This window comes from Motacilla alba, chromosome 14 (assembly GCF_015832195.1).
Source record: "Motacilla alba alba isolate MOTALB_02 chromosome 14, Motacilla_alba_V1.0_pri, whole genome shotgun sequence".
Taxonomy (NCBI): Eukaryota; Metazoa; Chordata; class Aves; order Passeriformes; family Motacillidae; genus Motacilla; species Motacilla alba.
Window position 1 is genome coordinate 13,888,137 of NC_052029.1, and position 24,405 is coordinate 13,912,541.

General features: G+C 51.6%; 1 protein-coding gene across 8 annotated transcripts in view; it reads left to right on the forward strand.

The window, feature by feature from the left end:
• The window catches only part of LOC119706756 (myosin phosphatase Rho interacting protein), a 73,653-nt gene that overhangs the window by 38,587 nt on the left and 10,661 nt on the right, over positions 1 to 24,405 (forward strand). For 5 of the 8 annotated variants that reach the window (XM_038150770.1, XM_038150769.1, XM_038150767.1 and 2 more), the window contains 10 exons: positions 5,156 to 5,297; positions 5,793 to 5,909; positions 8,076 to 8,132; positions 9,302 to 9,370; positions 9,599 to 9,688; positions 10,117 to 10,226; positions 11,170 to 11,208; positions 14,428 to 15,013; positions 15,893 to 16,009; positions 18,952 to 22,815. In XM_038150770.1, coding sequence (XP_038006698.1) covers positions 5,156 to 5,297; positions 5,793 to 5,909; positions 8,076 to 8,132; positions 9,302 to 9,370; positions 9,599 to 9,688; positions 10,117 to 10,226; positions 11,170 to 11,208; positions 14,428 to 15,013; positions 15,893 to 16,009; positions 18,952 to 22,815 — 5,191 coding nt within the window. The remainder of the gene's footprint in view (positions 1 to 5,155; positions 5,298 to 5,792; positions 5,910 to 8,075; positions 8,133 to 9,301; positions 9,371 to 9,598; positions 9,689 to 10,116; positions 10,227 to 11,169; positions 11,209 to 14,427; positions 15,014 to 15,892; positions 16,010 to 18,951; positions 22,816 to 24,405) is intronic. The other 3 variants (XM_038150772.1, XM_038150774.1, XM_038150766.1) reach the window with 2 other exon arrangements.

Here is a 24,405-nt window from a genome sequence, read left to right on the forward strand (position 1 = left end):
AGGACGGGGAGGGCGTCCGCAGCGCGCGCCGGGTGCCCTCTGGGCGAGGCCAAGGATGGGCTCCACTCGCCCTGGGAGAGACACATTTGTGCAGTGAGGGCAGTGGAGCAAACTGGGAGACAGGCCCTGGGCGAGAGGGCTGCCTGCCAGTCTGATTTTCCTGCCCTGGTTCTCCTCCGGGCATGTTCTCTCTCGCACAGTTTCAGTAGGAGCTTCTCCTCTGCTCCTTCCCAGCCCCTAAAGGACTGTTTTCCAGACTGGCTTCCGAGAGCTGGGAGCAGGCCTGGGATGTGCAGCACAGCCTCGTGCTGGTGCCATCAGTTGGCAGGAGGATCCCAAACCTGGCCCAGAGTGTGAGCAGGGAGTGCTGGACTGGGAGTAAATGAGGAAAGCTTGGGTTTGGCTTTGTCTGCCTTGGGAATTGGCTTTTCCCCAGGATGGAGGAGGAGGAGGATACCACCATGGCCATCCTGGCTGGGAACAGGGCTGACAAAAGGCTGGTGGCTTTGGTTTTCAGGCTGAGCTGGTGCTGCCTGTGAGTGACATTGTGTCCGTGCTGCATTTGCTTGCACAGGGTGCCCTGGCCAGTGCCTGTCCCCAGCGTGACAGAGCAGTGCATTCCTCCAGTGCCAACAGTCCCTTGCCCTGGGTATCCTGCAGCACTGGGATCATCCTGCATGGAATTGGGGAGCAGAATTAAAACAGATAACGGGGCCTGGGAGAGGACTGCTGCCAGAGTCTGTCCTTTTTTAATGTCAGCCTCACTCATTGCCTGCTGGTGGGTGCCTTTTCCCAGGGAAAGTCTGTTTTTCCCAGCCTGGCTCGGGCTGTTAACAGTATTTTTGTTTTATCAGTATTGGCAGCAATTCCCCTGTATCAGCCCAGGGCTTTTATCAGAGCAGAACGGGTGCAGGGAGAGGAGCAGGAGCTGCACCAGGCTCTGGGGTCTTGCTGCCCAAGGGGCTGAACCTGGTCCAGCATTTGGGAGGGGGGTGATGGCAGAGAGAAGGGGGAGGGGTCCCCACCTGCCAGAGGGTTTGGATGTGGATCGCAGCCCACGGTGCTGGGGGAATGTGCCGTGAGCAGGGATGGCTCAGTGGGTGTTCAGGGATGGGCACGTTTGTTTTCTCCTCTGGTAACCTGGGAATTGGCCGTGCAGGTGGTGTGGGTGGAGAGGCCCTGTGTCCTGGAGCTGGGACAGCCATGTTGGAGCTCAGCAGGGCACAGAGACACTGTCCAGTGTTGCACCAGAGAATTAACATTCCCCAGCACCCTGCTCAGCTTGGCTTGGCTGCTTTTTAACTTGAGTTTACTTAGTCCCCATGTCCCTCTCATTTTTCTCCTCTGAGCTCAGACTGTGCTGTTTGAGCTTGGGCAGATACTGTAACTCCTTTCCATGCTGTGGGGTTGGCTTTTCCCCCTGGTTTAACCCCATTTGTAATAATCCTTCTCAGTAACCCACTAACATGTCTGGGAACACTTGTCTCATGCCAGCCCCACAGGCACCAGCCAGGCATTGTGCAGATCTGCCTTTCAGTGTAGCCAAATGAACTCACTCAGATTCTGTTGGTATTTTCAACTCTTCTCCCATTTTTTCTGTGTGTAAATCAGTGCAAGCTGTGGATGGAAAAGAATTATTTCAGGTACCCAGTGTTGCATCCTGAGTGTCACACCTGCAGGCTCTGCTCCAGAGAAAGCCATTTGTCGAGGCTTCTCATCCTCTTTCCTTATCTCAAGAAATATTACACGATTTAAGGCCAGGAATTTTCTGTGCTGACCATTTATACCTGACTCAGCCCCCATGCAGACGTCTGAGCTTGCAGCCACTCAGAACCAGGAATCAGGGAGCAGGAGATAATCTCCACGATTTTGGCAGAGCAGCAGAGTGCGAGTTCCCTCTGCTGGCACGTGGCAGGACAGGGCTGCAGCACCCACCAGGATGTCACACTGGGCTGGGGGACAGGGACTGAGGCCAGAGAGGTTGAGCCATCTCCAGTCTCCCCTCTCAGACCCATCCCTATGGCAGAAGGGCAGGGGCAGCTCTTTGGAAACCCCATGGATGAATCTGGAGGTGTTGCACACAAAAATCACAGCTGAAAAGAGCTGCAGGAACGTCCTTAGACAGCAGTCCCCATGTCCCAGAGGGACTCTGCAGCTGCAGGGATAAATCCCTGCACATCTCAGGATTTCTGTTTTACAAACTTGGGGTTTTGTGCACAGTTCCAGGGGTGCAGCCTGTAAAACCACAGCTTTCCCAGTTGACCTCATGTTCTTCTCACACTGGCAGAAGTTCAGTGTGGTGTCAGCCACATCTGCTACAGGAGTGTGGTCAGGGGCTGAGGTGTATTTCTAGCATCAATTAATAGCAGAATTGCCTGAAATTGCTTAAAAGACTTTTCTCACTCAAATTCCTTCTCTGGAGTTTCCTGAGGTGTAAAGCTCTGCTCTGAATTCTGCTTCTCCCCATACAGAGGAGCTCCTGCTCTCCCAAATACAGGTTTTTTTCCTTGTAAAACTATCCTCATCATTCTGGTGGACCTCTTGGGAAATGCCTCTTCCTTTTCCTGACACTCACTATCTTTCTTGATGCTAAATAATGAATGAATCCAATAAAAATAAAGGCCTTTCTTCCAATCAAAGAAAATCACTTTAATGACAGCTCGTCCTGGTCTTTTGAGCTTTCCTTCCCACTGCACACCCCCTCCACTAACAGCTGAGATCTGAAGCCTGGGTTTAGTGGCCTGGAAAAGATTAACAGCCTGCATGGCCAAGGAATTCCTTGGGATGAGCTTTTGCAGTTGAAAAGCACTAAATGGCACTGCAGCTTTTAAAAAGCTTCTTCGTACCTGTCCCAGCCTTGTTTTGTGCACCCAGAGCTGCTGTGCAGAGGGAGCAGCTCAATCCAACACGTGGGGAGGGGAGGAGAGCCCTTCCTTCCCCATCCCTCCAGGATCTCTGGCAGTAACCTCTCTGAAATGTTGATCTAATGGGAAAAAAAAAATTCTTTCCTGTAATCTGGAGGATATTAACCCTTGGGGCTGTGATTTGGTTGATTTATTTTTCTCCTCCCTTTTTCAATGATGAATGACTGGAATGATTTTGATTTTGTTTTGTATGTAGATGCAGATATATAATTTCCTCTTCTGTTCATTCATTTTCCAGCCTTGTTTTCTTCCAGGTCTTGTTGCTCTCCACCTTCTCCTGCTGTGTTGCTGTGTGACGTGTCCACCTTTACTTCGCCTGCTTCGCTACCATCTCATCTCAATCTCAAGCCGTAGAACAACCTGGTGGTGCAGCCCCTTTCATGAGAAATCAACCTGCTTTTGATTTTGTTTTTATGGTTTTTTTTTTTTTGGTTGGGTTTTTGTTCTTTTTTTTTTTTTTTTCCTCTTGATTTGTTTTTCTTCAGACCTTCACCTAATAGGGCACAGACAATGTTAATTCATGGACCTTTTCCTCCCTCCTGAACTGAGACTCAGAGAAGGCTGGGCCAGTATAAAAAGGGTTAAAAGAATGTGGCTCCAAAACAGTTCCCTGTCTGTCAGTGAACACAGAACATGGATTTGTGCTCCACAGCCTGGCCTATGTCAGGCTTCTCATGAGCAGAACATCCCAGCAAAATCGTGAGCTCTGCAGGAGCCTGGGATCTGCCCACTCCCACTTTGCAAACTGGGAGGCAGCAGGGGCTGAACAGATTCCCCCTAAAAAGATCAAAGATCTTTAAATTTACAAAGCAACGTCTTCCCCACCAATTTTGTCCCTTCCTCTTTGGTTGTGTCCTGGCAGCCTGGCTCTGAGCAGCAGTGGGGGGGCCCCAGCCCCGCAGGGGATGGGATGTGCTCAGACTGTTTCATTTATAGAATTTGGTGCAAATTTTGGTTGAAAACTGAACATCTCATGGTTTTTGAACCCTTAACCTGCTGTTCCTCTTTGTGGGAAGTGTTAAAAATGTTTTTATTTTGGATAACCTATTATCCCTCATGTGGTTGCCATTGTGATTTTCATGCACATCAGAGGCTCACACACAGCAAGCAGCCCCAAGTTTAGATGTGGCACATGTGGTTCCAAATTTTGTGTCAAGAAACCACCTGGACAGAGCTTTTTGGGGAGGTTTGAAATGGAACTTTAAGCCTCACAGCTCAGAGCACAGCTGGCGTGTGCTGGTGGTGGGTTATTGCTTTATATTCCCAGTTTGTGATTGAAGACCTGAGGCTGATACTTTCCTGAACCTCTGGAAATGCAAATTTAGACACAAGCAGGTTCTCTGGAAATTCTTCTCCTGTGGGTCAGGGAGCAGCTTCTCATGCTGAAACAGCACTTCTAATTCTACCTGTTTGCGTGTCCTTAAGAGAATCCCATTTGGGTTTGATCCAGGGCTGGCTCCTGCTCCATCCACATTCCTTCATAGTTCTCCATCCTCAGAGACACAAGTGCCTCGGTGCAGTGGGCCACCAAGGCAGTGTCTGAGAGCCCAGGCTGTGCCCCCTGATGTCCAGACTGGATTTTCAGCCCAGTTAAGAGGAGGGAAAGGCCCCAGGTTCTGCAGAGAGTGCCCTGCCATGGTACAGGGTGCTCCTCACCTCCTCAGGCCCTTGCAGCTGGTGCATCCTGTGAGCCAGAACACCCCTTGCTCCATGCAATCCTGTGGTTGTTCCCCATGTGGGGCTGAGTTTTTAGAGGGTTCCTGTTGCAATGAACACTCTGAGGGACCCAGAGCCACCCATTACCTCTGCACCCCATCTTGGTGTGATGTGTCAGGGGTCTGGGGTGCAATTGGGAGCCCCGGTGCTAGAGGGTAGAGGCAAAGCTTAAGCCAAAGCTGCTTCCTAATCCCTACTTCCCAAGGAGCTGTAAAAGTCAAAAATAAAAATTGCTGGTTTTGTGAGAGGTTTCTAGTTACTGAAGATGCTAGGTGCAGAGCTGAATAATGTGAGGTTTTCCCCTACTTTGTGGTAAAATGATGGCAGATCAGGGTTTTTGCCCTGGATTTGGCCTTGTCAGAGCTCACAGAGAAACAGGGACCAAAAGCCAGGTGTGCATGAACTCTGGGTCGAGCAATTCTGCGACCTTAAACTTGTGGGGTTGTACAGCTCCACCCAGTTGCTGCTCTTGTGTTTAAAGCATCTCTGGTTTCCCTTTTGTCCCTGTTTTGCAGGAGATCCCAGGTGATTGAGAAATTCGAGGCACTGGATATTGAGAATGCAGAGCACATGGAAACGAACGCGCCGGGAGGCGCCGCCCTGTCCAGCGAGACGCGGCAGGGCAGGAGTGAGAAGAGGGTTTTCCCAAGGAAACGGGTAAGATGCTCAGCCAAGGAATCCTGGAAGATAAAACCTGGAATCCTGCAGCTCAGGATAGAGGGTTTAGCTGCAGGGTTTGTCCCTGGTTTGGATTTGGAGTCGCAGGCAGCTCCTGCAGGAGCCGAACCGCTGTGTGTACTCAGTGTGTGTGAATTTTCCTGCTCTGCTCCCTTGGCCCAGGGAGATTGGAGTGGAAAATCAGGCTGTGTCTTCTTTTTTCATAATACAAAGGGAAACTTCAGATCTGGCATGGCAGGACACATCAGGATAGGGTGAAGTAACAAAAGAAACATATTTGAGAGTCCCAGATATGCTTGGGTATAATGGGAACAAATTAATGCCTGAAAGGACAAAAAATGTATTGCTAAGGAAATGACACTTGTTCTGAGCCTGAGATGCCCCTTAAATAAAGCAGATTTTTATGCCATGAGCCAAGAGAGCAGGACTCTGTCCTAGTTCCTGCACTGATCTGGGCTAATGCTGTTCACACAGGACTTCACTTGTGAAGGAGCAGCCGTGGGCTCCATCCTGGATGTGTCTGCGTCACCTCTGTCCCCACACCGCCGGGCAAAGTCACTGGACAGAAGGTCCACGGAGTCCTCTATGACGGTGAGCCACCAGGGGGATGTCCCCTGCCTTGGGGAAGGACACGAGAGACCCTTCCCAGAAGGTGCCACAAAAACTGGACTGTTGCTGCTTTCCTCACAGCCAGCACATGGGATATGGGGTACACTCAGACTTGGAGCAGGTTCAGGGACCTGAATCAGGGGTGACCAGTGCTGAAAGTGTCAGGGACTCAGCTGGAGAAGGACCACACTTTTTGCCTGTTGCAGAAATTAAAACTCATAGTCTCGTGAGGAGCACTTTTCCTTGAAGTACAGCAGCAGCTTGGGAAGCAGACCCTGCTGTGGTTATTTTCCCCTGGAATACCCCATTTCCTCCATGCTTTGTGTGATGTGTCAGACACTCATGCTGTAGGTAAGCCTAGAAGTGCTGGGGTCACCTCACCTGGCCAGAGCCCCTCTTTGCCCCATGGTGTCCCCCGTCAGAGGCTGCAGCAGGGCATTTCCAGCTCAGCAGAGAATCAGTCCAGTTTCTGGACCTGGACCAGCTGCTGTGTCATGACTGTGGTATTTTCATAGGATCACAGAATCCCAGAATGGTTTGGGATGGAAGGGACCTTAAAGATCATCTTGTTCCAACTCCCCTGCCAGGGGCAGGGACACAGACCAGGCTGAGCAAACACATGTCCCAGTTTTCCAATGCCATTTCCTTGATGTTTATGCAGTTGGAAGTGGATGTGAGTGGGATGAAGGCTGCAAGGAAGGGCTGAACCTTCCCTCCTGAGCTTTCCTCCCTTTGCATATTTCAAATGCTCACCAGACCTGGAGGCAAACAGTACAGAATAAACACAAAGTATTCTCCTCTCCCTCACCACCCTTCTGTAGGGACAAAATAAATACACTTGCTAATCTCTCAAATAGATTACAGAGCTACTGTAAATACAAGTTGCATTTTTTGTGGATGGACAGCTTCTGTTCAAGGACTTATCAGAAAAATGCAGTAGCTTGGTGTTTCTGGAGCTTTTCCTGCAGACTTGTACAGCCACAAGAGTGATTTTTAAATTCTTGTTAGGAGTAAGAAGTGCATATGAAGTGGCAATGCACATTATCTAGTGAAGGGAAGAAAGTCATGCAGGTTTAGATTAGATATTAGGAAGAAATTCTTCCCTGGGAGGGTGGTGAAAGACTGCCATAGGTTGCTCAGAGAAGCTGCTGCTGCCCCATCTCTGGAAATGTTCAAGGCCAGGTTGGATGGGGTTTGGAACAGTCTGGGATAGTGGAAGGTGTCCTTGCCCATGGCAGGGGGTTGGAACTGGATGATTTTACTGTTCCTTCCAACCCAATACATTCTATAATTCAATACTTTACTTTCCCCTGTGTTTTTGTGGAGCAGGACTGGGTTCCCACCACCACAGGATCACTCAAATCTGGGATGTGCTGCCCCACAGGTTTGATTGGGTCTGGGAGCCTATTCAATTTCCATTGCTGCCCTTGCTGTAGCCCATTTCAGCTGCTGCAGCTGGATTTCACACACTGCTGTGTTTTCCTCCTCCACTCTGCAGCACGTGGAGCAGCTGGAGGAGCTCAGCCTCGGGGGAGTGAAAGCATTTCCACCACATCCTTCCCTGCACACGGGCAGGCCTGGGAGGAGGGGCTGGCAGCAGTTATCCCACGCTGTCCTGCTTGCTTTCTTCAGGAATTCAACATCCCCATGCACCCACACTGGAGGGAAAAGCAGGTGTCATTTGGGTGGTGCAGGGCTCAGATTCCCTGTATTTCCAGCCTTGGGAACTCAGCTTGTTTTGAGCCCTGCAGCTTTGCATCAATAGCACACAGTTTTTCCTTTCATAATATGTAATAGAGGGTAAAACTGCCTGAAGTCTTGCTAATTCCTTGTTTATCCTTTCTCTGCAATGCTGGTGTAGCAGTAGGAAATTGCAGGAGAAATGGTAGGAAGGAAACAGCCTGAATAAACTGAGCAGAGGTCTCCATTCCTCCTGGGAGCAAACATTTAGCCACCATGCAGTGTAATGATTCAGCTTGGGGTAGATGACCTTTAGAAGGCCCTTCCAACCCAAACTATTCTATGATTCTATGAATTTAACTGGTTTTGGTCTCTTTCATTGCTCTGCTGGGCTTTATCAACTCGCTGCTGTTGCCTTCTGGCGCAGACACTTCTTCCCTCTCCTGATCCCTCTCTCCTTTCTTCCAGCCCGACCTGCTGAACTTCAAGAAGGGCTGGTTGACAAAGCAGTATGAGGATGGGCAGGTGAGTCGGGAGAAAGCTCTGCCCTTCATGTCAGTGTTTGGTGCTGGGGTCAGTCCTGGTTTCTGGCAGCTCACTCTAACGTCCTGTGTTGGCTGCTCATGGAGCAGCTCTCGGTGCTGATGGAGCCCCAGTGTCCTGGGTAGATCAGTACTGGGCTTCTCTTGAAGTGGGAGTTGCTGTTGCTCTGTCCTGGGGAGGTTTCAAAGGTGGATATCATATCGTGGGTTTCTAGGGAGCCAGGGCAGCTTGGATGGCAGCACTGGTTTCATGTTCCTGTTCTCTATTTATCACTCTCGTCTCCCTTGCGACCCAGCGACCTCTTTGGTGTCAGAAATGAGGTTCAGGTAAAGTCTCCTGAGTGCCAGGGAAATGCCAATAAATAAATAAATAAATGGCTCTGAGGGAAGCAGCTGGTGCCACAGCCCTGCTGCCAATTCCCAAAGGGAATGCAGGATGTTCTGCTCTGTTGGAGCCTTAGGAATGGGCACTGATGCCGAGGCAGTGCGGATGGCCCTGGCTGTTTGCAAACCACCCCTTCCCTGCATTTCCTTCCCTCCTACTCAGCTGTCAGGGAAAATGAGGGCAATTTGCCTGTGGCTGTGGGTGGCCCAGGCTGTGCTGTGGGTACCCTGGGTCCAAGGACACATCCATAGGCAGCCAAAGGGGAATTGGCAGCTGGAGCGAGTGCTTTATTGACTGAAAGCTGCCTTGGGTGAGCCTGTGCTGGAAGCATTCAGGAGGCAGATTTGTGTAGAGCAAGGACCAGGAATAGACTCCCAACTCAATTTCTAGGTACTGTAGATAAAGCATGAATGTTTTACTACTTTTTTTTTTGTGCTAAAAAGGCTTTAAGTGCAGTCCCTAAAAGCCTCATCTTGCAGTGGAGCTAATGGGGAGGCTGTGACTGCCCCGTGGCTCTCGCGGTGTCACTGTCACATGCAGCATCTGGTGCTCTGCAGGGTGGCAGCAAACCATCATTGTTCCTTGCACTGCTGCCTGTTTGGGTCTCCCCGTTCCCATGGAGTGGCCATGTGTGTGGAGCTGGGAGGGACAGGCATCGAGCTGCCTCCTGCAGGGCGTCTCTGATGGTCTACCTGTGACAAGCAGCCATGAATATGGTGGTGGGGAAGGAGCAGGATTGTAACTGCTCCATCTTTGTTGTTTCCTAGTGGAAGAAGCACTGGTTTGTGCTGACTGACCAGAGCCTGAGATACTACCGGGATTCAGTGGCAGAGGAGGTAAGTGTCTTCTGTCAGTGTTCAACCCACTACAGGGCAGCTCCTGGTGCTCCCAGATGGATCCTGGGCAGGTCACTGCCTCCCTCAGTGCCCTCATTCCCAGATGCCTCATTCCTGGAGCCCCTTCAGGGCTTTGTGCTTCCCAGGGGCCTGCTGTGCCTTCGTGCAAGCCCACCATGCTTTGGGGCTGCAAAGCTTTGTTGCTTATTTTACCTCTTCCCTCTGCAGGCAGCTGACCTGGATGGAGAAATCGATTTATCCACGTGCTACGATGTCACTGAGTACCCAGTTCAGCGGAACTACGGCTTCCAGATCCATGTAAGGAAAATGCGGGGAGGAGGAGGAGTCCAGCTGCAGGACAGCTGATGGGGATGCTTGTCCATGACAAGGGGAACATCTCCCCAAACACCCAAGAGAGGCCACTCAGCATCCCCCCACGGTGCTCCAGAGAGCTGTGGCCTTGGGTTTGAGAACCAGTTTTTTGACTGTCAGAAAAGGAAGGGGGAAAGGGAAGGTTTTGTCACAGCCTTAGGGTCTCACCTGTGGCAGAATCATCCTGATTGCTGAGAAATGCTAATTCCCCCTGAGAGTGTGCTGGGGGACAGAGGGGCTGGGTTTGCCTCTGTGTGCCAGCAAGCAGTGTTCTAGCACTGGGGGCTTGGGGATGGATGCAGGGTGGTCTTGGGGAGTTGGGAAGCTGCTGGTGGGTGCAGTCACCTGCTCTGAGCTGTTCTCTCTCTCTGTAGACAAAGGAAGGGGAGTTCACACTCTCTGCCATGACGTCGGGCATCCGCCGCAACTGGATCCAGACCATCATGAAACACGTTCGCCCCACCACTGCTCCTGATGTAACAAGGTAAGGGGGGCCTGTAGCAGCCCCTGCAGCTGTGTGGTTTGCTGTGCAGGAGTAACTCATCCCTCATCCCTTTTCTTTCCTCTTTCTGAGCCTGTCTGTTCCTGGAAGCTGCAGCTTTTTCTCACATCTCTCTGATCTTAATTTGGATACACATTGTGGGGACGCTGATATGCAGAGTTATTCTTACACGTGCAGATTTCAAAGAGGGTTGAAAATGTGGTTTTAATTTGTGCATAGGAATATGAAATACTGTTCCTATATCAAGGCTCCTCTGGATTCCCACCAGGTATTGTGAAACCACTTGGATTCAGTTGTGCTGGGTTCACCCTTTCCTCTGGCTACTGTTCAGCACGAGCTGTCCAGCCCCTCTATGGGTCACGGCAGCAGGAGCCCAGGGTTCAGTTTAGAAACTGTTTGGCTCTGATCTATTTTAAACTCCAGCCAGGAAATCATCTTCCCTCCTCTTCTGACCTTCCAGAAAGCTGCTGCAGCTCGTCCCCCTTAAGCTGTAGTAACGCTGGTGTCTCCTCCTGCGTCAGTGCCAGAGGAAGGGAGCTCCTGCATCACAGAGTACCTTCTGTGGGTGCTTCTGGCTGTGTGTACAGGGTGTTCGGCCTCCTCACAGCTGTCTGTGCTGGCCACGCTCATACAGGCCACTTCTTACAGACTGTGTGGACATGGCTACACCACTAACTCCGTCTCCTGTCCTTACTGTAGCTGCAGCCAGCAGGTTTTTGCCAGGTTTGTTCCTGTGTTGATGGAATTGCTCTTCTCACCCAGTGCTGTTGACCTGGAGATGCTCCAGCTCTTCCTTCCCCATCCTGCTTAGCCCTCAGCCATTGTTTTCCCAGCCGTGCCTGAGCTCTGGTGAATTGCACAGGGGTCTCAGGGAAGCCGCCTTTCTCCTCACTCCTGTGTATGTTTGATTTCCATGCAATCCCAGGAAAAACTTCTCTTTGAAACTATCCGTGCTGAAGCCCAGGTTGGAAAACTGTGTTCTCTCCTGTATTAACGTTCTGTGGTTTGTATATCTCGTGATTCACTGCATGCTCCTCCTTTTCTGCACCTCGGATGGGAAGTCCTGCAGTTTCCATTTATTTTTCTTTCTTTTCTTCCCCCTCTTTCCTTTTTTTTTTTTTCCTTTAAATAAAAACCAGAGAGAAGGGAAGAAGCAACCTGGTCTTGACCCTTGATTTCCTCACACTGGTATCTTCCGATGTGACTAGATACGAAGATGAAGACCAAGGAAATTTGAGGGGACCTCTCTGCCTTTAAAGAGCCAGATGTGTTAATGGTTGCCCACAGGTTACTGCAGCACCATAGCCCTGTGCTCACTGTCTGCACCTGCTCCAAGCCCACACAGAGTGGTTTCACTTGGCTTTCCCTCTGAGAGGGTCCAGGCGCAGGTCCCGGCTGGGCAGTAACTTGTTACCCTGCACAAACAGACCGTGAACCAGTCCTGAGCTGGGAAAAGGGAATGATGTGTGTGTGCTTCTGTGGTTTCCCACCGAGCTGGTGCCGTGGGTTAGTCACGTTGCTGGAGTCCTGCTCTGTGTGTGCAGCAGGGCTGTGTTCACTGGTGCCTGCCTGGCAGCCCTTTGCAGCAGTGTGGGGTATCCCAGCCCATCCCACCTGGCTTTGGGATGCCATTGCATTCTGCACCGGGGAAGCAGTGGGTGAAGGGGGCTGCTGGAAGGACAAACTGCCCAAGGCTCAGCAGGGAGGGGTGCCGGGTGTTGGCACAGTGGTGGGGTGTTGTGCTTGGTGTGCTGGGAGGGCAGCAGTGCTCACCCACCCCTGAGGATGGTCCCACACACTCCTGCAGCCCTTAGCTGTGTCTCATTAACCTGCTGTCGTGGCTCCACCCAGCCAAACAGTCCTTGTTTTGGTTTCTTCAGCCCTAATGATGGTTTACATTGCTGCATGTGTCAGCACCCGGCATGGGCAGCAGTTGCTGCACTGCTCCCTGCCCTCAGCAGTGCCCTGCAATCTGCAGAGGCACTAATTACAGTCTGCTAATGATGATGAGGCAAATAGAAGATACCCCCATGAATGAAAGTGGCTGCTTCAGAACTGGATCCATGTTGAGCTCACAGCCCTTGTGAGGCTGGGTTCCCCAGTGCACCCCAGTTCCCTGCAACCTTTGTGCTCTTCTTGCCACAGCGTGCTCAGCTTGCACCACTCCCACACCGACCCCTAATAAAAAAAGCATTTTTATTTTAACCTATATATACCATTGGGAGGCAAAGATCACCCTCTTCCTGTGTGATATGAATTAATTTCTCTCTGGTGGAGGAGATGTGAAATGGCTGAGCAGAATTAATAGCCGTGGGGCACTTGAGGGAGATGAAATGAGAAACTTTGGGTCAACTTCTGAGTGTCTTCACTTCGTTCCCAGTGGCCATCCCTCTGCTCCCTGACCCACATCCCGTGCCCTTTGGAAAGCAGCAGAGGAGAAATGAGCTTGTGAGAGATGTCACCTCTAGAAATGCCAAGTTTCTTCCACATGGGATTTAGAGCAGCAAAATATCTGTGTCCCAACACCATATGGCGGGCCCCAGAACCCCCATTTCTTTCCTGATGCTCTTCTCCATTTTAAGACTCAGTCTCATCCCTGCTTTACTTTAAAATGCAGCTGTAATCACTAACTGACTCCAGATTGAGAGCCTGGCTTTGGAGTCGTGCAGTATCATGGGTGAGGAGCAGTGACATTTCATCATTGTGCCTTCTGGGTTTATTTTATTAGCTGCAAGTGACAGCACTGAAGAAGGAATTATCTCTGAACTGGTTTTAGCTTGTGACTGCCAGAGTCTCTCAAAACCCAGCTCTACTGAGCCTGTGGTTTGCTGCTGGATGACAGTGCATCGGAAGATACTAGCCCACACAGAGCCATGTCTTCTGCTCCACCCTTTGTTTTGGGCAAATGCACATCCATGAGGTTCTTGGCTGGGGGCTGGGGTGTGTTTCTGAGGTGGGAGAAGCTGTGATGCTGCTGCTGCTGCTGTTCCCAATCACGGCAGTCCCCGTGCATGTGGTCCCACGGGTCAGAGCCTGTAGTGAAGGGCCCAGCGAGCTGCTTTCCAGCTCTTGCACAAAGCTTGTTGAGTCCCTGCTGGAGGCTGGGGATGCTGTGGTTGTATTGGAAGCAGGGAGAGCCAGGAGTCAGCCTGAGCAGCAGGACTGTGCCTTGAGAGGCAGGTTTTGGAGCTTTGGGTAGCAAAGAGAGTTTAGCAAGTGCCCGCTACTCCCTTGAGACAGGCTTCCTCCACAGGCTTAGCATACAGCTGTTTTGTGGTTTAATTTTGATCTGCATGTTACAGGGCTGGCATGTCCTTATTTAATAAGCTAATACTGCATTATGGATTATCTGTAGGTTAGAAATGGTATTGCCTTCCCCTGCTTGATGAGTATGTCTCCCCCCCTCAACCCACCACCCTCTAACTCAGTGCTAAAAATCATTCCTTGCTTGAGAAATTGGCATTTTCAGTGATTTCTGTGACGTGTTGAGTAATGTGCTCTCCTTGCTGCACTCACCCCTGCCCATGTCAGGGGGCTGCCCAGTGCCTGGGGGGCTGGATGCCCTGGAGAGTCTGTGCCTTCAGTGCCGATAGTGGCACAGAGAAGTTATGGACCCATTAATACTTTTCCAAGCTGAAGGGGAACCTTAGCCTTGTTTCCCAAGACTCTCAGAGCTGCTCTGTGCTTCTCCACCCCACAGCTCCAAAGCCAGCCTGTCTTTGGTGGGATTGGTGGCATCTTTCCCACAAGCACGTGACTGTGGCCATGCCAACCGGGGTGTGCATGGAGCCCCACAGCCGGGGGCCTGGAGGGGCTGTTGGAACCTCTGACAGCACAGTTTGGGGTCGCTGCCTCAGCCATGGGTTGCTGCTTGCTCATGGTCACTGGGTCCATTGTGGCTGCCAAGGAGGAACAAGGTTGGGATCAGCCACTCTCCGGGTGCCAGGGTGTCCCAGGAGCAGCTGGGGCTTCTTGCACCAAGGCTTTGCACACCAGCACATCCTGGGGAAGGGCAACAGCTCCTGCACCCGAGGGGAGATGGAGGGGCAGGGGGCACCCACGTGGCATTGGCTTGGGCTTCCAGCAGCCCTTTTCCACCCGGCTCTTGGAGGCATGCATGGGAGCGCCTGGCTGTCTCCAGCACCCACTGACACTTTCCTTCATCCTCTCTCTGTCCTCACAGCTCGCTGCCGGAAGAGAAAAGCAAAACAGGCTCTTCCTTCGAGACTGGTCCAAAGCCGAGCGAGAAGCCGGATGCGGAACAAGCCGAGCTGGACACGGAGCAGAAGCGGAGCCGTGCCCGGGAGCGCCGACGAGAAGGACGGTCTAAGACCTTTGACTGGGCTGAATTTCGCCCCATCCAGCAGGCCCTGGTGCAGGAGCGTGCGAACGCCGCAGACTCCTCCAGCAGCGGCTCGGCCGCCTTCCCCAGGGACGCCGGAGCTGCCGACGCCGACCCCGGAGAGCTGGAGCGGGAGCGGGCCCGGCGGCGGGAGGAGCGGCGCAAGCGCTTCGAGATGATCGACGCCGTGGACGGGGCAGGGTCAGAAGAGGCGCTGAGGATGGAGGTGGACAGGATCCTGCCTGTCCCAGCAGACATCAAACCGCAGAACGTCCACGTGGAGATCGAGCAGCGCTGGCACCAGGTGGAGACCACCCCGCTGCGGGAGGAGAAGCAGATCCCCATCACGCCCCTGCACCTCGCCCACGCCGAGGACCGGGAAGAGGGGCTGACGAAGCAGCACCTGACCACGCTGCTGGAGAAGGAGGTAAAGGGTGTGTAGGGTGCAGGCTGCCTGCCAGAATGGCCTTCAGGCCGCTGGGGTGACTGTAGGGAGTGTGATATAAGCTTAAAAATAGCTGTAAGTATTCCTTCTTCATAGTAGCAACTAGTAGGGATGCTGTAGGTTCCTTGGGGAGCTGGCAGGGCACAGATACGCATCCATTCCTGTTCAGCCCTGCCAGCAGCTTTCAAGTTTCCCACAGTTGCAGAAAGGGCTGTTCTTATGGCCTGGTACTTCCTTACCCCTCCCAGCCAACACAGCCTGATTTGTGGTGGTTGTAGCCAGCCTGTCTCTGACAAAATGGGTACAAATTCAAGCTCCTCTGTGCCTCTGCAGCTATAGAGACTTGTGTCTGCATTTATGAAGTGCCATGAGCTGAGACCACACCACAAAGGTTCCCTTTTTGTGGAGCCTACATCAAATAATCTTAAGATTTTTGGAAAAGAATGAAGGAGCCTCAGCTCACTTGGAAGAGGTCCGTGCCTGGGATAACAAAGGTTGTTGTTAGCTGGGATTAAGGTGTATTAGTGGGAATGAAAGGGGTAACCTTTTCTTACGGAGTAACCAGGAATATCACCAAGCTGAACTGGGCTGGGATTTGCCAGGGTTGTGCCTGGCGCAAGCTGGTGCCGTTCATCCTTTGCCGCAGTGAGCTTTACGAATTACACTATTGCATAAATAAATTCTTTCAGAGGGGAGGGATTTTCCTGGCAAAATGAAATCCAGGTCCCAGAGCAGAGCAGAGAGCAGCAGTGCCATCAAAAGCTCCGTTAATTCTGCTCTGTGTCCCCTCTGAGCCACTTGTTCCTTATGGCTGATCCCCTGCCCACTCCCTGGACGCTGTCTCTGTTCATGTCCCTCCAGCTGGAGCAGAAGCAGAAGGAAGCCCTGGAGCTCCTGGAGCAGAACCGGCACCTGCAGGATCAGCTGAAAGTGGCTCTGGGCCGGGAGCAGAGTGCCCGGGAGGGCTACGTGTTGCAGGTAGGAGAGCAGGGAGGAGATGGAGATTCCATCTTCCCTGTGCCCGAGGGATCCCTGGTGGGCTTCCATCTGCCGTGTTTGTGGGGACATCCTGGGTGACCACCACTGAGCTCTGAGAGATCTGACCTTCTTGCAAACGTGGCTAATTCTGTAGCATTACCAGAGTCATCTGCTTATGGAAACCTCTGATCTGGGATGGAATAGAAGGTAGCATTACCTGTTAGCATTCCCAAGGGAAAACAAAGCAGAGCCAGACAGATGGGACTTCAGCGAAGTCCACCTCTGATCCATCCCATACTGTGTTTGCCTTTGCAGAAGCTGTTTCCCCCTTTCTGTGCCCCATATTCTCCCCTCAGGCAGTGGGGTGCACACAAGACTTTCCAAACATCCCATAGCCCACCAGTTGTTCCTGGCTGGGGATTTTGTCTGCCCATTACACGGGCAAACACAGGGCACTCAGATGTATCTCCCAGTCACATTCCCTGCAGCCAGAGTGGGATTTGCACTGGGATGACCTATTATCTTGGATCCCTTTGGTGATTTCTGCTGTCACAAGATTCCTCAGCAAAGCTTTGAAATGAGTTTTGGAGGATCTGACAAAAGAAACAGGATGGTCTTTGGGAAAACCGTTCCTCCCCTCGTCCAAACAAAGCAGGTTTTTTCCAGCCCTTCCTCTGGGAGCAGCCATGCCCAGGGGAAAATGTGGCACCTGCAGGGCAGCTTCTGGCTGCTCTCAGGGGTCCATAGTCTTGTTCTGTGCAGGGTCAGCATTTTGACGTGCTAAAATCTACTTGACCAGACTGGCTGTGGATCAAAGTGGCCGTGCATTGCCGCATGCTGCGCTCCCGTGGCAGCAAAACCCAGAGTCGATGCCAAACCTTGCATCCTTATTTCTCACAGGAAAATTTTCCCTGAAGAAGTTGCACAGGCAGTGGAGCCAGCCCAGGGAGGGGGACATCTTGCCCTCCTTGCCCATGATCTCCCAGGAGGAGTAATTAATTCATTTCTGGAGTCTCTGAGCTGACAGTGCCTGCTTGGAGGAGTTCCATTTTCACTTGGCAGAGCTGGAAGAGTAACTAAGTCCTGCTTCCCTGGGGCAGAGGCGTCTGACCTCCCTTTGCCTGGAGCCTGGAAAAATCAGGGAATGGGGATAAAAGCTGGGTGCTGAATCCACCATCAGATTGAAGTTGGCCACAGTACCTCGATACGAGGAGGGGTGGCGAGAGGGGAAGCCTGCAGAGAGGCTGAGCTGCAGAGAGAAGTGACCCAAACTTGGACCTGGAAATTGGAGAGGGTTTTTGGAAAGGTTGGAGGGTTTTGCCTGCTCCAATCTAATTGTTCTGAGGATTTCCCTTGTGTTTCCTGGGAACCAGAGGGATTAAAGTCCTATTGTAGAAGGGAGTAACCCCACCAAACCCTGCTGGGGTGGAGAGAGTGGAGCCACTGGGGGAATTCTGCAGCCCCAGACTGTAGACAAACATCACAGCATTTTTTTGGACAACTCCTCTGAATTTCATGCCCTCTCCCCCCCATCATGCCTGATTTTGGGGAGGTTCCTGCATTGTCTATTAGGAGGGCTGATAGAGGAGCCTGACTGCTGCCAAGCCCATCCCTCCTGAGCTGCCTGGGAGGCACCAACCCCTCCTTGGTAGCCTGACCAGCCCCTCAGGGACCCCCATGCACTGCCTGTCCTGTGAGGCAGTGCTGAGCCACCCCTCCAATGCATGTGCCGTGCACCGAAGCCTCTCTGGCCTCGTGTAACCCCTCTCTTGCTCTGAGCTTCCTCGGGATGGGGCACCTAACCTTGATCCCTACTGGGAGAAACACCAGGAGCTCCTGCTCCTGGCAAATGGCCACTGTGGGTGGGAGGGGCACGTACTAACCTGTCCCAGGTGGATATTCTTGCATGTTTTTGGTGTAAAGCATGAAATTTAACTTAACATAACTGAGTGTCACATCTGTGGGCTTTCCTTAATCAGCAACCAGAGTACAGCAAGGCAGGCCAAATTCCTAGGCTTAACGCTGTGCTTCTCTCACCTCTTCTTGTCTGTGTATTTTTTTTTTTTTAAGATACATAATTTCTGTCGCCTTTTGCATGACGCTTTCTGTGAGTTTTCTCTTTGCATGCTCCATTGCTTTGGTTTGAATCTCACAAAGGTTGGTTTCTTTCATTTTTACGTTCTCATCACACCTTTTCCTTCCCTCCATTTGTCGGGCTTTTTATTTTGTCCTTTGTTGGTTTATTTTATTTTGCAGGTAGAGAAATTAGATCCTCCCTAGCCCTAAGCTTTAGCATAACAGCATCTCTCTAAAACGATGAGCAGCCACTCAGTCCTGTTTGGCAGGCACAGAAATGACATCGCCACCACGATGGCTGGCCCGTCGCCCCGTGTATGGGTGGGATGTGATGTCATTTGCTGTCACCTCACTTTCTGTTGTTGCTTTTGGTCGGTGGACTGTATTACCTGAACTGTGCACTTTTTGTTTCACAAACAAACGAACAAACTTGCTAAAAAAAAGCAGTTCTTTCTCCTCCACCTTCTTCCATCTCCTCCTCCTCATCATCCTTGGCATTTTTCTTTTGTCTGTCTGTCTCCATTTTACTGCTGGTGTTTCTTCTTCATTGTTTTTTTAATTCTGTTTGAGTTTGGGTTTATTTTTTTTTTCCCATTTAGCCTGTTACTGTACAGCTGTTTTGATGTTGTGGTCAGTGTTTTCTGTTACTGGAAAGCAGTTGTCGCTCATTAAAAAAAAAAAAAAAAAAAAAAAAAGTTGGTCAAACAAATCAAATTGTGCCAAGAACAAATCATCCCAATTGGAGCAGTGGGTAGCAGCCAAGTCGCTGTGAGGAGCTTTTCCATGGCCTGCCTGGCCAGAGGTGTGACACTCAGAAGGGAGAGCCAAGAGTGTTACTAATCTAGTATTTAATCAATTTTTTTAAGACCGAGGTGGCCGCCTCGCCATCAGGTGCCTGGCAGAGGCTCCACAAAGTCAACCAAGACCTCCAAAGCGAGCTGGAAGCCCAATGCCAGCGTCAAGAGGTGATCAATCAGCAGATTCAGTCGCTGAAGCGCAGCTACGCCGAGGCCAAGGACGTGATCCGGCACCACGAGGCCGAGATTCAGAGCCTGCAGGTGCGGCTCAGTAACGCGGCGGCCGAGCTCGCCATCAAGGAGCAGACCCTGGCCAAGCTCAAGAGCGACCTGAGGAGCGAGAAGGAGAAAGCCAAAGAGCAGCTGGAGGAGTGGCAGCACGGCGAGGCCGCGCTCAGCTCCCAGCTGAAGGCCAGCGAGCAGAAGCTGAAGAGCGCGGAGGCTCTGCTGCTGGAGAAGACCCAGGAGCTGCGGGACCTGGAGATGCAGCAGGCTCTGCAGCGGGACCACCAGAAGGAAGTGCAGCGGCTCCAGGACAGGATCGCGGACCTCAGCGGGCAGCTGAATGCCAGCGAGCAGGCACGGGTCCTCATGGAGGAGAAGCTGCAGAAGAACTATGAGGCTTTGCTGGAGAGCTGCGAGAGGGAGAAGCAGGTTTTGATACGGAGCCTGAAGGAGGTGGAGGACAAGGCCAACGAGTACGAGAATCAGCTGCAGAACAGCGAGCAGCAAATGGAGATTCTGCAGAAGGAGAAGTTGAGCGCCAAGTTTGAAGGCAGCGAGCTCGTCCACCAGCTGGAGGAGCAGCTGACCATGAAGGAGGCAAGCATCCAAAAACTTGCTGAGCACATCAAGGAACTCGAAAGAGAGAGGGATGAGATCAAGTGCCGGTTCCACGAGCTCATGAATCAGGTGGCCGAGTCAGATAACGAAGTTGCAAAGCTACAGGCAAAGTTGAAAATGGAAGAGACCAACTACCACAATCTGGAGCAGTCGTTTGAGGAGGTGTCAGATCAGTTCCGGGGGGTGCAGGAGGTGCTGAAAGAGAAAGAAGAAGAGCTGAGACACGTTAAGGAAATGCACTTGAGAATTGTGGAGAAGAAAGATCAAGATCTCAGTGAGGCTTTGGTTAAAGTGGTTGCTTTAGATAGCAGTTTAGAGGAGACTAAAGTAAAGCTAAAGGCCAAGGAGGAGGCTTTAAAGAAATTAGCTAGTGTGGGCACAGGTCCATGTGCTGAGGAGGCAGAAGACCTTGGCCCCAGTCTTGAGGCGGACGAAAGCCATCCATCCCAATTGGGGCAGGCTCTGCAAACTCAGGATGTCCTCCCAGCTCTGACTTATGCACTGAAGGAGGAGGAGGATGAGGTTCTTGAGACCACTCAGAGGCAAGTGGAGGAATTTGGCTCCCCATCTAAAGTTGTAGAGCTCCAGGACCAAGAGTTGGTTCAGAAAGCTTTAGCAAAGCCTGATGTAGGAGTCATGGGGGCCAAGAGGCAAAGGATCCGTTTTTCAAGCATCCAGTGTCAAAAATACATCCATCCAGATGGATCAGAGAAAAACTGGACGAGCAGTACCTCTTCAGACACAAGCCAGGACAGATCTCTGTCTGAAGAAAGCATGTCCTCAGAGCCAGCTCTGGGTTACCCCTCATCAGGGACCAGTGATTCTGAGACTTATCTCTCCATCATCCATTCCCTGGAAACCAAACTGTATATTACAGAGGAAAAGCTCAAAGATGTGACGATGAAGCTTGAAAGCCAGCACGGCCACAACCAGGAGACGCTCATCGCCCTCCACCATCAGTGGGCCAGCACGGAGTCCCAGCTGCGGGAACAGCTTCAGACCAGCTTGTCCCAAGTCAATGCTTTGATCTCACAGCTGGAGAGTGAGAGGCAGGAAAAGTTCAAGCTCATAGAAAGTCACGTCAGCGAGCTGGGAGGTTTCCAGATGAAAAATGATCAAGCACTGACTTGCTTAGAGAAGTGCAGGGAGCAGCTAAGATCCTTGCCCAAATCCGACAAAGATAAAGAGGGAGATTTGTTCCTGGTTACTCTGTCTAGCATGGAAACAACTTTATCAAACGCAATCCAAGCCTTGAGTGGAGCACCAGTCCCGCTGGAGCATCAACAGACTGAAAGCCTCACCACAGAGAGCCCTGCTTCAGAAGGAGGGGATTTGGGAGAAGAGGAGCACATCTCCAAGGAGCAGCAAGCAGATGTGTTTGACACCGGCCAGCTGAGGTGGCTTTCTGAGAGGGTGGCATTTGAGGCCTCTCTCATCAACCAAATAGCAGAGTCTTTGAAAAATGCAAGCTCTGAGATAGCCCAGCTTCTGAGAGAGATCCAGGGAACGGCCGAGGTGGTTTTGTTGGAGCCAGCAAGTGTTTCTCATACAGCCAATGATTTGGCCAGCGTCCTGTCTAAAAAGCTGCTGCTGGAAGGGGAGTTTTGGAGCCAGGTGGAGGAGCTGAGAGCACACTTGAGCACTAGAGAAGGAGAAGCAGAGGGTCAAACAGAAACAAGTTTGGGCATTTCTCCATGTTTTCTCAGTGCTGTAGCAGATGCTACATTGATCAAGGCAGAACTTGGGTTTGTTGCAGAGAAAATGAGAGAATCTTTTCATCAGAGGTTAAAAGCAATTGAGGAAGAGCTCCATAATACCAAAACAGCTCTCCAGCAGCACAAATGCATGTTGGAGGAGATCATCAAAGCTTACAGGACTCCTGAGTTTGACAGAGTTATGCACCAGATTTCTGAAGCACTTGAAATACAAAAAGATGCTTCAGAAAGAACCCAGATCTCTTGGGATGGGAGCTGTGTCCAAATGGTGCCGTGCCAGGAATTAGCCAAGGTGGAGGAGACTGGCAGTGCCTCAGACCGTAGTAGTGAAGCTCTTGTTTCCATTCAGGAAGATCTTGCCCAGCAGCTAAAGGACAAATCCAATGTTCTGAAGGAGATATCTGTTGCCTTACTCTCTCTGCCTCCTGAGGAGGCCGTGAGAGACTGTCAGAAGCTCCTGAAGATGTCCCAAAGTCTTTCCTACCATTCGTGCATGGGAGACCTGGAGCGGTATTCGTCTTTGTTAGTCCACGATGCCATTGTTCAGGCTCAGGTTTGTTATGCTGCCTGCAAAGTCCGGCTGGAGCACGAGAGGGAGATGAAGTCCTACAAGGAGTCCCTGCAGAGCATGGATGCCCTGTGCCAGGAGCGCGTGAAGACGGTGTCTCTCCTGCGGGACGAGTACGAGGAGCTGCTCAGGAAGCAGCAGGGCGAGTACAGCGAGGTGATCGCCGTGCTGGAGAGGGAGAACGCTGACCTCAAGGCAAAGGTGTCCCAGCTGGACAACCAGCGGAGGCTCTTGGAGGAGGAAGGGCACGAGCACAGCAAGAGCTTGAGCGAGCTGCAGGGGCGGTACGAGGAGGAGATCCGCAACGTGATCGAGCAGCTCAACAGGACAGAGGATGCCCTGAAGGCCGAGAGGGTGGAGGGGCTCAGCCAGCTGGACGCCGTTGTCCGCGACAAGCAGAACATGGAGCAGTATCACCTGGAGCAGATGCAAACGCTGGAGGAGAAGTTCCAGGCCAAGATCAAGGAGCTGCAGGTCATCCACGGCGAGGAGCTGCAGGCTCTGCAGGAGCACTACAGCCAGAACCTGCAGCGCCTGCAAGAGACCCTCGATGAGTACCAGAGGCAGCACCCGGAGGCGTCCCCCGCGGTGGCCCCGGGCTCTGGGGACACGTGGGTGGCCGGCGAGGCGGGTGGCACCGGGCAGGACCCCGGCAGCGACCCGGACTCCATGCACGGCCTGAGGGAACGCATCCAGGAGCTGGAGGCCCAGATGAACGTCATGAGGGATGAGCTAGAGAACAAACATCTGGAGGGGAACGCTTCCACTTTGAGGGAAAAATACCAGAAAGACTTTGAAAACCTAAAGGTCTTGATATGTTTAACACTTTCTGCCTTCTGCTGCTGAGCGTGTGGGAGGGCACGTGCAGTCCCAGGGTTCGCTTGCTGAACCAAGGGACGTCCCCTGAAAGAGCCAGTGTTCTGAAACAAGCCCCAGGGTGTTAGCCTGGCCTCTGTAAAGCATGGTGTTTCCTTTTTCTCCATGCTGGGGTATTCTAAATGCATTGCTGAGGGCTTGGGAAGGTGGATTTCTGGAGGTGGTCTTTGTGTGGAGAGGGAGAGTTTCAAAGTAGCTCAATAACATCACACTCTCCTTCAACACGAAGACCTCAGTGTTTTTCCTTGTACCAGCACATACGTTTTGTTTGTGACTTCCCTTTAAAAGCATTCCTCAGCTCTGTCTTTCCCAGTCTGATCAAATCTCCAGTCTGTCTCTGCTGCCTTCAAAAATGCAGGATGAAATGAAAACTTGATGCTCTCAAAATGTATATTCCTAGGGAAAGTAGCTGCAAACAGATGCCAAATTCTGTAGCAAAGCAGAGCTCCTCTGCAGGAGGCTGCGAGGGCCATGCTGGTGTTGGACTCAGTAATTCTGTACACAACAAAGAGTGCACAGTTACAGAACACCAAGGTGAGGTGCAGAGAAACCCACTGGCAATGAAATGCCACCGTTCAAATTGCCCCGCCAGTCAGACTGGCTGTAAAACTGGTTTGAGATCATCCAGCATCTAAAAAAAAATGGGTTTGGTGGTTTGCTTTTTCTAGGAAAGCGTTCCCAGTTCAGAAGTGAGTTCAGGGGTGTAGAGGACTCTGGCAGCATCAGGGGAGGCTGCCAGGTTGAACAGGAAGCCAGAAGGGCAGCAATGCAGAGGCTGTGCCAGTGAGGCTCTCACAGACCAGTTGCTCTTAAGAATCAGTAAAAATGTGGGAGAGCTTGCTTCCAGCCACAAAATCCAGCACACATTTGAGCTGGGGGTGAAGTGTGGCTCAGCTCCAGCCAAAAGCTGGTTTTAGCCTGGGGAGAGCAGTAGTTTTGCTGAATCCCATTGGAATTAAGCAGTGGTGGTCAGAAAGCCAGCTTGAATGTGCTCCATTCTTCTCTTAAGAACCTGATGGAGAATGTAACATCACTAGCACAAGAGTAACTCCTCAACCTGAAGAAGACAAGGCTCCAGGAAGACTTTAGAGCCCTTTCCAGTGCCTAGAGGGGCTCCAAGAGAGCTGCAAGGGACTTTTGACAAAGGCATGAAGTGGCAGGACAAGGGAGAATGGCCTTTAGATGAAGGAAGGGTAGATTTAGATTTAATATTAGGAAGAAATTCTTCCCTGGGAGGGTGGGGAGGCCCTGGCACAGGTGGCCCCAAGAAGCTGTGGCTGCCCCATCCCTGGAAGTGTCCAAGACCAGGTTCAAGGCTTAGAGCAACCTGGGATAGTGGAAGGTGTCCCTGCCTGTGGCAGGGGGTGGAACAGGATGGACTTTAAGGTCCCTTCCAACCCAAACCATTGTGTGATTCTATGAGGTACTGATTTGTACATGTGGATTTATGGCAATGCATTTACAATACATTAAATAGTGACTCAACAGCCAGACCTGTGGCAGAGTATGCACCTTTTTCTT